The sequence below is a fragment of the Chrysemys picta genome, chromosome 1 (assembly GCF_011386835.1).
Source record: "Chrysemys picta bellii isolate R12L10 chromosome 1, ASM1138683v2, whole genome shotgun sequence".
In the NCBI taxonomy this organism is placed as follows: domain Eukaryota; kingdom Metazoa; phylum Chordata; order Testudines; family Emydidae; genus Chrysemys; species Chrysemys picta.
Window position 1 is genome coordinate 88,097,479 of NC_088791.1, and position 17,415 is coordinate 88,114,893.

Consider the following 17,415-nt stretch of genomic DNA (forward strand, 5'->3'; position numbering starts at 1 on the left):
GAGACTTCTGCTTGTTCCCGCTTCTCCCAAAACGAGAGGTCGATTCCATTCAGCAGTGCCTCGGGCTCTCTCCTTCCCAAGGTTCCCGGGCAGGATCAGGCATTCATGTGGAACTGGCAATGGTACATGCACTGTACTAGTTACTTTGCTATAAGCTTCTTTTCTGAACAAGAGCTCCGGAAAGTGAGCTTGCTTCTGTCTGGACCCAGCTATTTTTAATGCTCCCAGCCTGTCTACATAAGGACAAGAGAGAGTGTTTTAAAATGCATTAGCCAATATGTTTTAGGCCTTTGCGCTTACAGTAGACTAGCTTGTCTACTGAGGATGAAGGTCCAGATATCTGGATATTTGATGCAAATAATGCCATGTCATACCTACATATTTGAAAGATGTGCATCATTTGTCTTTTTTATTTTGATTTGAAAAGTTGTATTTATTTTCTGCTCCAGTTTCTTCACTCTACAGTATCATTTGCTTTGCTCCCTTCAGGGGGAGACTCTCTCTCTCTCTGGGGGGAGAGGGGGGTGCTGTTTCAGACACACCTGCCCAGCTCCCTCATGCCTGCGATCATAAAGACCCACTCCAGGCTCTCCCCAGCCATTGCTGCTCCTCCTCTCCCCAAAGTCCCAGCTCCCACTGTGAAAGCTGCTCACATGGGTGCAAGACACTCCCCTCCCCTACTGCACCCCACCGTCTGTGCATGCTGAGGTCTGGCTGAAAGGGAAGGTGAGCTGCTCTGCACACCTACTTCTGTCCAGGGATGTTCCATGAGGGAGCCTTTCTTTCTTGTCAGGGCGGGGTGAGCCTTAGGAGTGCGGCAGGGTAGTGGCCCCCAGCCTCCCTTCAGTTAGGCGCTCCCTGACAGCACCTCACTGGGTCTCTTTGTTTCTTGGTTGAGCAGAGTTCTGGGTTGGTGGGCACTGGGTTGTCTGTGCGTATAGCATGCTTGGCCACGGAGGGGGAGTGTGAAGGAGGAAGAACGTGCCTTGTGGTGGTACAAAACCACTGCTATAGCCCAACACAGGAGTGGGGTGGGCAGCACGTTCAGCTTTTCTCAGCTGCAAAGGTAGGTCAGCACACAGTTTGGCCTGGTAAGAAGGGGAAGGATAAAAGGAAGAAATGGGCGGGGGTTGGGGGGGTAACCCAGAGGACTGCGCATCTCAAAATGACGAGAGTTTCATTGGATCCTCTCTCACTCACACACACACTCACTCACTCACAGTTTTCACATTGTTTTTAAATGCACTTCTTGTTCCCATCCCAGCCAGGTTGGAGTTAGTGTGAATTAAATAACCCCCCTTCCCACATGTTGACAAGAACCTGAGAGACATACACAGATCTGACTGAGGTCAATGAGAGTTGCAGGTGATGGATACCTCTCTGAATGAGGCTCTAACTGAGGAATGTTCTGTTCTGGTTCCTACAGGTTGAAGATGGAGACCAATACAGTGCCTTGTCTGAACTCGATGCTGAGGGCCTAAAGGAAAAGAAGAAAGACCAGGGCAAGAACTGCAGTACACTAGTGTACTCTGTCACTGACATTCCACCATGGTACCTCTGCATCATGCTAGGGATTCAGGTGAGACTAGCAAGAACATGGTGGAATGGGGTGGGCAGAGGTTTATTGGCTTGTTCATAGCCCCGCTTAACAAGTAAAATGTGAATTAGGAAATGGCTCATATTTACTGGCCATGCCTGAAACCATCTGCTTGGCTGTTGGTGATGTCAAGTCATCTCTGTTAAGTGCATGGGGCCAGATTGTTTTCGTTTGATATTTATTTACATTGTGCTCGATGCAGTACAAACCGGCAGATGCAGTCCCAGACCCAGCGAGCTTGCGCTCTAAGGACAAACAGGAACAGACAGCCCATTGAATAACGCCAGTGTTCCAGAATTATGGAAAATATCTAAAGGCTCCAGGCCCTCTGTGACTCCATTACAATAAAAGCTAAGCAGAAGTAGCACGAAAAAGAAACTGTACAGCTTCTATCAGTTTATAGGACTGTGCGAGAGAAATACACCCAACGGTGGTGATACATTGTAGGCCAATGGAGTAGAATATCTGTATGGTAAGATGCTTACCAATGATTAAGCTAAGATAGTGATGCTGACTTTGTTTGGATACTGATGAATAGTTTGTGCTTTGTTCATTTCTTAAAGTGATTTTGTCAGTTTAGTTTAGACTCAAACCTTGGGCTCTGTAAAAATAAGGTTTTGTGAAACCCAAGATCACTGGAAATATTTCCATCATTTTTTTTAATTAAAAAGATTCTAATGAAAGCAACAGTTATTTTGGGGGGAACGTAAACATTTCCTGCAGTGTTAGCACCCCAAACGTTGCAGCACCATACTAGTGCATGGGAAGCAGAAAGTGATGTTGACAAGGAACAAAAGCTCTATTTTCATTGCCCAAGCTGAGTGAACTGCACAATCAGCATTAACAGTGAAAAGAAAATTGGATTTTAAAGATTCTTTTAGTGTGGATGACTAATTAAAGGTCTTTACACACATACGTATACTGGGTTTACTAAAAAGGTGGGGCCTGATTTTTCCACTTCTTTGCATCTTATGTAGCTATTTACACTTATGCAAACAGAGTATAAAACACTACCACCAGGGTAAATGAGTGGACAGTTCTAATTTGGTAGTATTTTGCACCAACTTCGCTGATTTCCCCCAGTACTGGCTTGTGGCCTAAGGGAGCATGAGAAGTGTCATTAGGAATACTGCAGGCTGAGGGAGTTGATGGTGCCCTAGAGCAAAGCAGAGTGGCTTGAAACATTTGGCATAAATCCAACCTGATACTTCCCTCCAGTAACCTGCCCCCCTTTCTTGGTAGAGAGCCCCCAAAATAGCTTTCTCCAGACCCTGAATCATAGAATTTCAGGGTTGGAAGGGACCTCAGGAGGTCATCTAGTCCAACCTGCTGCTCAAAGCTAGGAAATGTGCTAGTTCCCATCAGACAGCCCTTGGGAACTAGGTTCTGTTGTTTCTACAGAGTGCCAAGTGGTGGTAAGGTGAAAAAAATGGATAAGGCTGGGATGGGTTGTTAAAGCTCTGACAGATACTTTAGAACAGCCCCACCAGAAAATGAAACTTGTAAGAAAAAATTAAGGTTATCAAGAATTAGTGTTATTGGTGTCATTTGAGTCCAGATCTACAAACGGCATTTCGCGTTCCCTCAACAGTAGAATAGTTATACTGGACAAGTACTGAGCCCTTTTTCATGCCGGGTCTTTTCTCTGTGGTTCATAGCACTACCTGACAGCTCTGGGTGGTCTTGTAGCCATCCCTCTGATCCTGTCCAAAGAGCTTTGCCTGCAGCACGACCCCCTGACCCAGGGTCACCTGATCAGCACCATCTTCTTTGTCTCAGGAATTTGTACCCTCCTTCAAGTCCTCTTTGGAGTCAGGTAGGCAAAAGCCTTGCAATATAACCTTATGACGTTATTGACATGAATTGTGACCGTATAGATCATTGTTGCAACCAGGATCCTATGGTTGCACCAGGTTTTGTACAGAGGAGGCCAAGTGGGGTGTCTATGGGAAGGTTGTAGTTTGCTGGTTGTTGTTATGCTGTCTATATGTGTGTATCATTTTTGTATTCAGAGTTATGAATATTGGCTATGTCCTTGTTTGATTCTAAGTAGCCTCTGTGATGCATTTGGCCAGCTTCTTGAGAAAGGGCTATTCTCAGTAAGTGCCCAATCAAGAAACACTTAACTGACAATGGACTTGGGGTGATGCCAATCCACATCTGAGCTTTCCTGGGAATAGTCAAACTAACATGTAAACAATGGTGTCGGTCTGCAAAAGCTGAATCATTCATAGACATGTGACTTGCCCAGATGACTGCAAACTCAATCTTGTTGAGGGAATTTTACACAGGAGAACAAAGGGGTTTCCACCCACAAGAGAGAGACTATATAAGACCCTGAAAGCCCCTCCATTTTGTCTTCAGCTGGCTCAAAAGATAGCTTCTCCACCCCAAAGAGATGCCTGAAAGAAACTGGAACAGAGGACAGTAACTCCGGGGGTGTGAGTGATTGCTGGACCCAGATTAGGAAGGAGTCTAGTCTGTCAAAGAAGCTTATTGGAACATCTCTGAGGATGAGATTTACCTGCATTTAGTTTCCTATTTTATTAGGCTTAGATTTGCGTGTTTTTGTTTTATTTTGCTTGGTAATTTACTTTGTTCTGTCTGTTATTACTTGGAACCACTTAAATATTAATTTTTATATTTAATAAAATCACTTTTTGCTTATTAATTAACCCAGAGCACATAATTAATACTTGGGGGAGCAAACAGCTGTGCATATCTCTCTATCAGTGTTATAGAGGGTGAACAATTTATGAGTTTACCCTGTATAAGCTTTATACAGAGTAAAACAGATTTATTTGGGGTTTGGATCCCATTGGGAGCTGAGTATCTGGGTGCTAGAGACAGGAGTACTTTCTAAGCCGTTTTCAGTTAAGTCTGCAGCTTTTGGGAGACGTGTTTCAGACCTGGGTCGGTGTTTGTAGCAAGCTAGCATGTCTGGCTCAACAAGACAGGGTACTGAAGTCCCAAGCTGCCAGGGAAAATGGGCTCAGAGGTAGTCTCAGCACATCAGGTGGCAGTCCCAAGGGGGTCTTGTTGTATCCACCAAGCAAAGTATTAACAACTTCAACAGAACTTTATTTACTGTGGAAGTCTCTTTTCCAAGCTGTAGCTGCACACTCTGTAACTCTCCCAGCCTCCTCAACTCCTCCCCACTCCTTCCTGTTTCCTGTCCTTTCAGACTCCCAACAGCCAGTGCTCCCAGTTCCAATAATCACATGCAGCATCTAAACATCGCATTCCCTCCTCTCTTAAGAAACTTTCCAAATTAAAATAAACATTGTTGTTCTAACCACAGGAACTAATATGAAACAAGACACTATACTGTTGGCAGGAATATTACACTGAAAACACTGTAGATACTACATAACATAGTCTTTAGTCCAGGCAGGTGGTCGTCTGAGTCTGACAGGCCGTCTCTCAAGCCCCGGTTCCAGTGCAATGTCTTGTTGTGTTGGTTCTACAGTGAAGTCATCCAATGCAAACTGGGTGTTGGCATAATCTCCTCTTGGTGCATAGGCAGGTGCAAGATAAGAAGCATTCCATACCCGCCCATCAGAAAGTCGATAGGTGTAAGGTCCCTTCTTCTCTATGATTTTAAGAGGAGCTGTGAATTTATGGTCCACTTTGCATAAGATTCCAGGTTTTCGTATTCTAACAAAGGAACCACACTCAAACTTTTGTTCCTTAGCACCCCGCCGTTTGTCTGTGAAAGCCTTAGACTTTGCTTGGTTCTGTTCAACTGTCTTTCTCACGTCATCCTTGTGTGGGGCATCAGGTCATGCCTTTAACAATCCAGCAAGGTTCAGTTTAGTAGTCATCTGTTTCCCATGAAGTAACTCTGCGGGTGATCTTTGCATTGTGGCATGTCGTGTAGCCCGGTATGCTTGCAAGAAATCAGTAGTGAAGGGTATCCACAATTGCCCTTCCAATTTAGCTGTTTGCAAACTCTCTTTCAAACTTCTGTTAAATCGTTCGATTTCCCCATTGGCTTGAGGGTAATATAGGGATGACCTCCTGTGTAAAATGTTCCTCTCTGCTAGAAAAGTTTCAAACTCCAGGGAAGTAAATTGACTACCATTATCTGAAACCAGTTCTTTGGGGTTACCTTCCCGGCTAAAAACTGAAGAGAGGAACTTAATTACTGTAGCAGAAGAAATGTGCGATGTAAACGCCACCTCAGGCCATTTGCTGAAATAGTCTATTAAAGTGATGGCATAACGACAGTCAAGTGGAGCAGTAGCAAAGGGTCCTACAATGTCAATTGCCACTTTTTCCCCATGCAGATTCAGGAAGAGGAACAGGCTGTAATGGAGGGGTACATGTCACTGCTGTCTTATCATTCATTTGGCAAGTGACACAGGATTTTATGAGTGCTTCAGTTTGAGAGTCCATCCCTGGCCACCAATACAGATCCCATATTCGTTGTTTGGTTCTGACAATTCCTTGATAAGTATCGTGTGTCAGGTGTATGAGTTTTGACTGTAATTCTTCTGGCACAAGTAGCCGGTGTGTACCTCGTAGCACATAGCCATCGAGCAAAGAAAGTTCATCCCGAACTCTAAAATAAGGCAGCAAAACTGGGTCAAGGTTTTTAGGGTTACTGGGCCATCTCTTTGTCAGAAATTCCCGTAATTTTTGTTGAATTGGACATGCTGAACAAGCAGCTTGAAATTGTTCTCTTGTAACTGCAGTAAGAGTGCTTGTAATAAGCGCAACTACTACATCCTTATCCTCCGGTGGACCATCTGGTGAAGACAAAGGCAGGTGAGAAAGGCAATCAGCTACCATATTTTGGTTTCCAGGCTTATATTCCAGTTCATAATTGAAAGAAAGTAGTCTTGCAGACCATCTAGCAATACGATATCCTGCTCTTCCCAGTCCTTTCGCGGTGAGCAACATTGTCAAAGGGCTGTGGTCTGTGCGCAACTTGAATGTGCGGCCCCACAGGTAAGTTCTCCATTTTTCAGTAGCCCAGACACAGGCAAGTGCTTCTTTTTCAACTGTAGAATATTTTCTCTCAGCATTACTTAGTGTCCTTGAAGCAAATGCAACAGTCCTCTCTGTGTTGTCCTCATGAAGTTGTGTGAGGACAGCCCCAAGTCCATAATCAGAAGCATCAGTAGTTACAATTGTGGGCAATGCGGGACTGAATAATGCAAATACTGGACTATGTACAATAAAGTTTTTCACCCTTTCGAAACTTACTTGTGCATCCGTTGTCCACACTAAGGTTGAACTTCTCCGTAGTAATTCTCGTAACGGTTCAATGACAGAAGCATAATTGGGAATGAATTTTGCGTACCAGGAGGTAAGACCCAAGAAGGAACGTAAGGTTTGCGAATCTGTTGGAGGAGGAGCATTGGAAATTGCCAGGATATGATCTGGATCAGGTTTTAGTCCAGCCTGTGAAATTGTAGGCCCCAGAAAGGAGAGTTCAGTTTGTCTAAATTTGCATTTGGACCTATTGAGCTTGAGGCCTGCTTTGCTGATGCAGTTTAGTACAGAATGCAGGTTATTGTCATGCTCCTCAGTAGTATTTCCAAACACAATAACATCATCCAAATAGCACTGAACTCCATGTTGATTCTTCAGAATCAATGACATCATTTTTTGAAAGTCAGTTGGGGCTGATGCGAGACCGTATGGAACACGTTTAAAACGAAATAGTCCCTCAGGTGTAGTAAATGCTGTGAGCTCTCTGCTATCTTCATGCAACAAAACCTGGTGGTATGCGCTCTGCAAATCAAGAGTAGAAAACATCTTTGCTCCACGGAGTTCTGCAAATACTTCCTCTATGTGAGGAAGAGGATGGCTGTCAATCACAATAGCTTTATTTGGCTCCCTTAAGTCCACACAAAGGCGAATGTCTCCACCCTTCTTCTGCGTCACTACTATAGGTGAAACCCATTCCGATGAATTAATCTCTTCAATAATGTCCTTTTGAACAAGTTTTCTAAGTTCTTCTGAAACAGCTTCCCTGACTGAAAATGGTAAGCGCCGTAATTTCTGTCGTAGAGGAAACACATTATTCCGCATTTTAACTTTATGCAGAAACCCATAAGCACAGCCGAGTTTCTCCTCAACCTGGAGTTGGGTCCCAGCTGAAACTGGTGTGTGTACCACAAGAGTGCTTTGCTGAGGAAGATCAATTCGTCCATTAACTACCCTGAGATTTAAAGCAGCTAATAAATCTCTAAAAAAAGAAGAACAGGAGGACTTGTGGCACCTTAGAAACTAACAAATTTATTAGAGCATAAGCTTTCGTGGACTACAGCCCACTTCTTCGGATGCATATAGAAGAAGTGGGCTGTAGTCCACGAAAGCTTATGCTCTAATAAATTTGTTAGTCTCTAAGGTGCCACAAGTCCTCCTGTTCTTCTTTTTGCGGATACAGACTAACACGGCTGCTACTCTGAAACCTTTAATAAATCTCTGCCAAGGATAGCAGTACCTTTGTGAACAATGTAGAATTTCGCAGTTACACAGCGATCACCAAAAGTAACTATTGCTGGCAAGCAGCCGTGTACTGGAATATGGTTTTTCAAATAGCATATCAAGTGAAGTTTGGGTTCAGTAAGAGGCACATCTTTAAAGTAATGCAAATAGATGGAATCAGGTAATATAGATACTGCCGAGCCAGTGTCCAACATTAGCTGAATAGAGTGTGATTTGCCTGAGGGTATGGCAGAAACATTTACAGTGTACTTTATCTGTTCTGGAATATGTGCAGTAGTGATTTTGTCTACACTCAGCACAGTAACATCTGGTATTGTAACTGCATGCACCTGTTGATTGAACTGGCTACTGCGACATACTTTTGGTCTGGTAAATGCTGGTACAACCTTCCAGAGACTGGTCAACAGACTGTTAAATGGTTTGCAGAATTATGCTAGGGCATACATAGATGACGTTGCTGTATTCAGCAACACCTGGGGTGACCACAAGGAGCACCTGGGAGTTGTACTATCAAAGCTCAAAGAAGCTGGGCTAACCATGAAACCCTCCACGTGCAAGATAGGGGCAGCCAAAGTCCCTTATCTGGGGCACTAGGTGGGGTGGGGGACAAAATATCCCCTGACCCTCTTAAGGTGGAAGCCATCGTAAAATGTCCCATACCCCAAACTAAAAGGCAAGTCCAATCCTTCATAGGCTTGGCAAACTATTACAGGAGGTTTGCGGAGGGGTTCAGTGACGTATCCCCAATCACAGACCTATGTAAAAAGCATCAACCTAATAAGGTAATTTGGTCAGAGGCGTGCCAGAAAGGCTTCAACAAGGTAAAAGCACTCTTGTCTGCGGAGCCTGTGCTGGCCAGCCCTGACTTTGATAAGCCTTTTGAATTGTTTACTGATGCATCAGACACAGGGTTGGGTGCTGTGCTGATGCAGACAGGGGAAGACAGCAAGAAGCATCCCATTGCCTTCCTAAGCAAAAAGTTGTTCCCTGCTGAACAGAATTAGTCTGTCATAGAGAAGGAGGGCTATGCCATTGTGTGGGCTGTCAAACAACTAAGCTCTTACCTCTTCAATAGGAGGTTCAGGATTCTAACTGATCATCATAGGCATGTGCATGGGGTGTGCCGGATGGGCAATGCAGGGGTGGGCAAACTACGGCCTGGATCTGGACCCTCGGGGCTTTTGATCCGGCCCGTGGAACTTGTCCCCCGTGGTGCCGCAGGCCCAGTGCCACTCTCAGAAGCGGCCGGCACCACATCCCTGGGGCCCCTTGCACCCCTCCTGCACCCCAACCCTCTGCCCTGAGCCCCCTGCCTGCACCCTGTACCCCTCCTGCACTCCAACTCCCTGTCCTGAGCCCCCTGCCGCACCCCTCCTGCAGCGCCGCATTACCATTGGTCCTCCCTTCCCCCTCCGACTACTATTCTAGAAATTTTTTTGGCCTATATAAGTGGCCACGTCAGGCGTGCCCAGCGCAGTCTCTACTGTGTTTGTAATCTTTGTCGCGTGTACTCTACTGAAATAGCATAACAAGCCTGTGGCTTTATGTTTTAATTCAATCGTATGATACCCCCTTTTAATTTTAAAATATGGATTGGTTCGTTGTTAAGATAAGAAAAGGAGCAGACAAACTGAATTATAATGAATATGCTGATAGCAGTGCAAATACCTCAGACTCCTCGGTTAAGAACTTACATAAGGATAATGCCACCACTAGTTCCAGTGCGTGCAATAAACTGAGTAATGACCAACAGAAACAGATTTTGTCTCTTAGTTCAGGTCAGTGTAGTTCCTATTCAAAGCCATCAAACATTCCATCTGATGACCCGGTCTGTGATATTCCAAAAATAGATTAGAATGCCGGTCTTGATTATCTAGAGGTCCTTATCAGCCTAGATTGAGCATGTTTCCTAGAAGTAAAATAAGGAATAAACAAAAAAGTTTATGGTATGAAAAGTATAGGTGGTTAGAATATAGCCCATCAAAGGACTCAGCATTTTGCTTTTACTGCCGTCAGGGCCGGCTCTAGCTTTTTTGCCGCCCCAGGCAAAAAAAAAAAAAAAAAAGATGGCCAGATTGCCGAAGCAAAAAAAAAACAGCAGCCGCAGGGAGCGCGTGGAGGGTGGTCAAGGTGGCTCGCAGGGGGTGAAAGGCGGCACCCGCCCACTCCCTCCGCCCGTGGGCAGCCAGGCGCTGCAGCCCGCTCGCAGCCGGGCGAGAGGGGCTCCCAGGGGCTGCAGGAGGTGCTGGCTCAGACCCTCCTTTAAAGGCGGCTCGGCTGGGCTCAGAGGGGTGCGGGAGACGGAGGCCGGTGCAGGCGGCGGGGAGTGGCATGTCCCGGGGACCCCGGAGGCACAGTGAGCAGCGGAGATCGCTAGTTCCTGCCCCCCCGGGCCGGGGTCTGTGCCCCTGCAGGGCTGGACTGGCCGCCCCAAGATTGTAAGGGGCGGCATTCCGGCCAATGTGCCGCCCCAGGCACGTGCTTTCTCGTCTGGTGCCTGGAGCCGGCCCTGACTGCCGTTTCCTCTCCTATAATGATGCACCAAACAAAGGTCACACTGATCCAGAATTTATTGATAAGGGATTCAGAAACTGGCATAGGGCTAACGAATGTTTTAAAAACCACCAACTGTCAAAATCTCATGTGTTGAGCTGTTCTTCATGGTCAAGTTTTAATGAAGGGAAACCTATTGATGTATTGTTGGTTGAGGGCAAGCAGGCTTATCTGTCTAAACAAGAAGAAAAACGGTGCCATAATCCAAGTGTAATGGAGCGACTGATTGACATTGTTCTGTGTTTGGCGAAAGGTGGGAGACCATGCAGGGGTCACAATGAAAAAGCTGACAGTTTTGAGAAAGGTTTATTTCTAAATCTTGTCAATATGCTCCAAAAATATGATCCCATAATGGCAAAGCATGTGCAATAATCTCCTCGAAATGCTACCTATCTGAGTAATCACATCCAAAATGATTTAATTGTGGCCTTGCACAATGTTGTGCAACAAAAGATTGTGTCTTCACTAAATGGAAAAATGGTCTCAATAATTGCCAATGACACTACTGACAGTGGACACCATGAACAGATGTCCATTGTGGTGCGGTATTTTGACAATGAAAAACATAGTCCAGTTGAACATTTTGTGTCCGTTCAGAGACTATTAACAGTTGATGCTCAGTCTATTTTTGACTAGCTAAATGACGTCCTTGGCATTCTTAAAATTGACTGGTCATCAGTGTTGTCTGTCTGTTTTGATGGCGCATCTACTATGTCTGGATGTACTGCGTGAGTTCAAATGAAATGTAAAGAAAGAAACAGTGAAATACTCTATGTACACTGCTATGTGCATTGTTTGAACCTCATCCTAGTAGATGCATGCACTTCAAGTAAACAGAACAGAACTGTCTTTGATTTTTTTGTTGTTATTCAGACTCTCTGCCTTCATGGAGGGGTGTCCTATGCGACATGCAGTAATGGAGAAGATTTCACAAGAAGTAGGATCCCAGTTGAAGACTTTGAAGTCACTATCAAACACAACAGAGGGTCCTGTGGCACCTTTAAGACTAACAGAAGTATTGGGAGCATAAGCTTTTGTGGGTAAGAACCTCACTTCTTGCATCTGAAGAAGTGAGGTTCTTACCTATGAAAGCTTATGCTCCCAATACTTCTGTTAGTCTTAAAGGTGCCACAGGACCCTCTGTTGCTTTTTACAGATTCAGACTAACACGGCTACCCCTCTGATACTATCAAACACAAGATGGGCATGCAGAGCAGAAGCAGTGGCTGCTGTAAAACAAAACTACTCCATTATTTTACAAGCTTTACAAGAGATTATTGAAACAATTCGCCTTGCTGACACTAAAATAAAAGCCAGGGGCCTTATCCATGAACTAAATTCAGTAAAGTTCATCTTTGCCCTTCACATGATGCACCCTATTCTTCTTCGAGAGATGTCCCTGTGGGTGCTCCACTCTAGGTGTTGGTGCGTCCCTGCGCCTTCACTCGGAGACTTTTCGTAGCAGTACTCGTACTGGCCACACATGCGCAGAGGCTGCCCCCCGCAGTGAGTCTAGGATAATAGTGCGCATGCCTGGCCAATCTCCTCAGTTCCTTCTCTACCGTCCCCGGCCTGAGACGGAGCTCAGCAGACTCGTTAGGAAATCCCTCACTTTGTTACTATTACCTGTTCTAGTAGTTAGTTTGTTGTCAGTTCTTGTTAGTGTAGCTCATTAGTTCTTTTATCTGTTAAAAAAAAAAAAAAATTCTCTCAGCCGCAGCCGCTTCTACCATGCCTGGCTCCACAGGCTTTAAGCGCTGCGCTACGTGTAAGGATGCTATTCCGCTCTCTGATGGCCACTCTCATTGTATAAAATGCCTGGGGGAAACACACATTCCCAAAAATGTGCCCACTGTACCAAACTCAGTTCCAGGGCACGAAAGGACAGGGAGCTTAAACTGAAACTGCTCCTCCTGCAGAAGTCTATCGGGTCAGTTTCAGACCCAGGAGCTGACTCCAGCTCTACTGCCCGCCACAGCCCCCCTGCTTCAAAAAAACTGAAGAAAGCTACAAAAAAGGGGCAGCCCTCTCCAACAAAGAAGTTGGTGAGGCACAAAAGTGCCTCAGGCAGGTCAACAGTTTCCCTGCCTGTGTTTCCTCGCCTCAGCACTTTTGAAGAGCCGGGCTCCTCAGGCACCGCACGAAAGCCGCCGCAGGCTGCGGCGGCGGCGCGAAGCTCCGGTGCCGAGGCTTCAGGCTTTCAGTTGCCTGCCTCGTTTATGGCACCGTTCGGCACCGAGACGAACACGGTGCCGACATTCCCAGCCTTGCCTGACCCCGTGCGGGCTGATGTTGTCCCCCCGGCACCTACCACGGCACCGGCAATCGCAGCACAGGCTGACAGGGAGATCAAAGGAAAAACCCCTGCTCAGAGGAATGTTCCCTCAGGGCAACTTCCTCCTCCGCAGCTTTCACCTCATGCAGGAGCCTCACCTTTTCAATTCACTCAGACAGCAGATCTGTTGGTCTCACCTATTCTGCAGTCTCCCCTGATAAATGCCTGTTTTTCTCCAATGCTGGATTCAGGATCAGAACAACCTTCCTCCAGTGAGGAGGAAACTGATCCACAGGCAGTTTTTTCTCCTTCTCAAGACTCCCAGACCCAGATCAACAGGGGTTACAAAAAAAAACTACCTCAGCCTGTCCTCAGTATCCTGCCCCATGGGGAGTGAACCCTTGGATGGCACCACCTATGCCCTACCCACCACCTTGGCAATGTTGGGCACCATGGGCATCGTACCCCCGAGAACACATGCGCTACGGCACTTCGACCAGGCACAACACCGGTTTAGCACTGCCTCGTGACGGACCTGCCAGTGACATAAGATACCAGGCAGCACCGTCACACTCCCAGGAGCAACTGAGTCCTGCTCCTATTCCAGCAGAGTCCGACGTAACGCTTGAGGAAGCCTTACTTCCCCTTCCTCCAACCCCGTCGGATGACTATGCCAAATTCCAAGACCTCTTTAAAAGAGCTGCAGGTGACTTGAAAATTAACTTAGAGGAAGTCACTGAACAACGGCATGAACTAACAGACATTTTGCAGCCCTCCTCTTCCTCTAGAGTGGCATTACCAATCAACATAGTCCTTTTAGAACCCGCTAAATCCATCTGGCAGAATCCAGCCACTAGCCTACCTACCTGTAAACAAGCGGACAGGAAGTACTTCATTCCTTCAAAGGGCTCTGAATTCCTTTTTACCCATCCAGCGCCAAACTCATTGGTAGTGGACGCAGCAAACCAGAGGGCCAAACAACAGTACGCCCGCTCCACCCCAGCCAACAAGGACAGTAAACGCCTGGACCTCTTCGGCCGTAAAGTATATGCATCCTCGACGCTACAATTTTGCATAGCTAATTATACTGCAGTCCTTGCAAAATATGACCACAAAAACTATAATAAATTCATGGATTTTATTGATCACATCCCAGAACAGAAGAAACAACAATTCACAGCTCTGGTTTCCGAGGGACAAACCATATCACGCACCGCTCTACAAGCGGCCCTCGATGTAGCTAACACTGCAGCAAGGTCGACCGCCACAGCAGTGGTCATGCGACGAGGTTCATGGCTCTCTTCCTCCTTCTTCCCTCGAGAGGTCCAGAGCACCGTTGAAGATCTTCCCTTCGATGGGGAAAAACTTTTTGCCTCCACCACAAACGACATGCTGCATTCGATGAAGGACACAAGAGCAACCCTCCGGTCCCTAGGCCTCCAGCCACCTGCGACCAGAATACGACAATATAGATATCAACCTTATCACCGATCACGCTACCCCACATTTTCACAACACTCCTATAGACCACAGGAACAACAACAGCAACAATGACGCCAAAGACCAAGATTCCAGCGTCGTCGTCCTAATTCTACAGAGGCGCTGCAACCCCCTCCAACTAATAGGCAGATTTGAAGCATTGGTCGAGGGTTTAGAAAACCGCGTTCCCACTTCAGCCGGCACACCTATCTTTGGACACCGCCTACGACCATTCTCTCATCAATGGCAGAAAATTACATCCGACAAATGGGTCATAGAGGTAGTTACAATTGGATACGCCATCCCCTTCCTCTCCCTCCCTCCCACCCACCCACCCTCCCCGTCCCTCTTCAGGGACCCATCTCACGAGCAACTACTCTTCCAAGAAGTGCAGCATCTCCTTCAACTGGGACCAGTAGAAACTGTGCCAGAACGACACAGAGGGAAGGGTTTTTACTCCCATTATTTCTTAACAGAGAAGAAAAATGGGGGATGGCGACCAATCCTCAACCTCAGGCGGCTCAACAAATTTGTCAAAAAGCAAAAGTTCAAGATGGTCACTCTCACCACTATAATCCCAGCGCTGGAGCAGGGCGACTGGTTTTCAGCCCTCGACCTACAGGATGCCTATTTTCATGTGACTATACACCCATCCCACAGACGATTCCTACGCTTTACTCTCAGCTCCACGCATTTCCAATACAGGGTTCTCCCTTTCGGACTGTCCACGGCCCCCCGTGTTTTTTCCAAGATCCTAGCCGTAGTTACAGCCTACCTCAGAAAACAAGGGGTCGTAATATTTCCTTACCTAGACGATTGCCTCCTCAAAGCTTCAACGTTCGACGAAGCTCTCCGATCCATACGGCTTACCATCGATTGTTTCCTATCTTTAGGCCTGCAAGTAAACAAAAACAAATCCACATTATACCCCACCCAACATCTGGAGTTCATAGGGGCATACCTCAACTCCCGGACGGGGTTGGCATCTCTCCCACCAGCTCGCTTCAATTCTATAAGTCAACTAGCCACAAGGATTCGCAACAGTCCCCAGGTGACTGTCCGGGACTGCCTACAAATACTAGGTCACATGGCCTCGTGCACCTCCGTCGTTCAAAATGCACGTCTATATATGAGGTGCTTCCAAGCGTGGTTGGCCACGGTGTACAGACCGAATGTGCACCCTCTAAACAAGACTCTCTCCATACCTGCCCGAGTCAAAGATTCTCTACAGTGGTGGACAATTCACTCCAACCTCTGCTCTGGAGTCCCCTTTCTTCAGCAGGCTCCATCCCTCATACTGACGACCGATGCATCTCTGACAGGATGGGGTGCACACATGTCTCACCACACAGCCCAGGGGCTTTGGTCTTCAACCGAGACCTCTCTCCATATAAATGTCCTAGAACTTCGAGCCATTCGCAATGCGTGCCGTCAATTCCTACCACTGATCAAGAACCAACACGTATGCATAATGACAGACAATATTGCATGCATGTTCTACGTGAACAGGCAGGGGGGAGCTCGATCCCAGTCCCTGTGCACAGAGGCTATGAAACTCTGGAACTGGTGCATTGCGAACAACATCCGGATATCAGCAGCCTACCTTCCTGGAGTGATGAATACCACAGCAGACGAACTAAGCAGACGTTTCCCGTGGGATCACGAATGGGAATTAAACGAGCACATCATTCGCGACATATTCCGCATTTGGGGCTACCCAGTAATAGACCTCTTTGCAACTGCAAAAAACAAGAATGTCCCAATTTTTGCTCCAGAGCAGGGCTAGGCAAACATTCCCTGGGAGACGCATTCATGATCCCATGGCACCAAAACTTACTGTATGCGTTTCCCCCGATACCGGTTCTGAACAGGGTCCTGATAAAAATACGAACAGATGGAGCCAAAGTGATCCTAATTGCCCCATCATGGCCCAGACAGCCCTGGTTTCCGTTTCTCACCAAAATGTCCATTCGACCACCAATCCCCTTGCCTCTCATTCCGAACTTCCTATCACAACAACACGGCCGTTTTCTCCACCCCAACTTATCCATGCTCCACCTCAAAGCATGGTTCCTACATGGTTCTCCCAAAATGAACTAGATTGTTCTGAACAAGTTCAAAGAGTGCTCCTGCATAGCAGAACACAATCTACTCGTACCACCTATCTATGTAAGTGGAAACGATTCACACACTGGTGTTCAACTAAACAACTTAGTCCCACGTCAGCACCTCTTCCGCTCATACTTGACTACCTATTGGACCTTAAGCAATCCGGCCTTTCTTCCAGTTCCATCAGGGTCCATTTAGCTGCTATTTCAACTTTTCATGACAAAATTGAGGGTACTTCCGTATTTGCTCATCCTATCACCAAGCGCTTCCTCAAGGGACTCCAAACCCTATACCCAGACATAAAACCACCCACCACCCCGTGGGACCTTCATCTAGTTCTCTCTTGCCTAACCCAACAACCATTTGAACCCCTAGCCACGTGTTCCCTTTTACACCTTTCGATGAAAACAGCATTTTTAGTGGCAATTACCTCCGCCAGGCGGGCAGGAGAAATAGCAGCTCTTATGGCAGACCCACCATATACGATATTTTTCAAAGACAAGGTTACCCTCAGGTTACACCCCAATTTTCTTCCTAAAGTACACTCCTCGTTCCACATTAATGAGCCGATTCACTTACCAACCTTTTTCCCGAAGCCACATGCGAACTCGTTCGAAGCCTCAATGCATACACTAGATGTACGCAGGGCCTTGTCCTTCTATTTGGATAGAACCAAACCTTTTAGAAATTCTTCCAGACTTTTTGTTTCCATCGCGGAGCGTTCCAGAGGTACGCCTATTTCTACCCAGAGACTTTCGAACTGGATTTCTCAGTGCATCCGGTTGTGCTATCAGATGAAGAAAGTTACACCTCCAGACGGCATCAGAACACACTCCACTAGATCTATGGCTGCCTCTGTAGCATTCTTACGCAAAGTTCCCCTGGCTGATATCTGTAAAGCAGTTACCTGGTCCTCTGAGCACACTTTTGTTAAACACTA

At 46.5% G+C, this 17,415-nt stretch overlaps 1 protein-coding gene across 2 annotated transcripts in view; it reads left to right on the forward strand.

The window, feature by feature from the left end:
• LOC101933366 (solute carrier family 23 member 1-like) overlaps positions 1-17,415 on the forward strand; it is an 82,689-nt gene that overhangs the window by 12,172 nt on the left and 53,102 nt on the right. For both annotated transcript variants that reach the window (XM_065561829.1, XM_005305295.4), the window contains 2 exons: positions 1,427-1,579; positions 3,256-3,413. In XM_065561829.1, the coding sequence (XP_065417901.1) occupies positions 1,427-1,579; positions 3,256-3,413 (311 nt within the window). The remainder of the gene's footprint in view (positions 1-1,426; positions 1,580-3,255; positions 3,414-17,415) is intronic.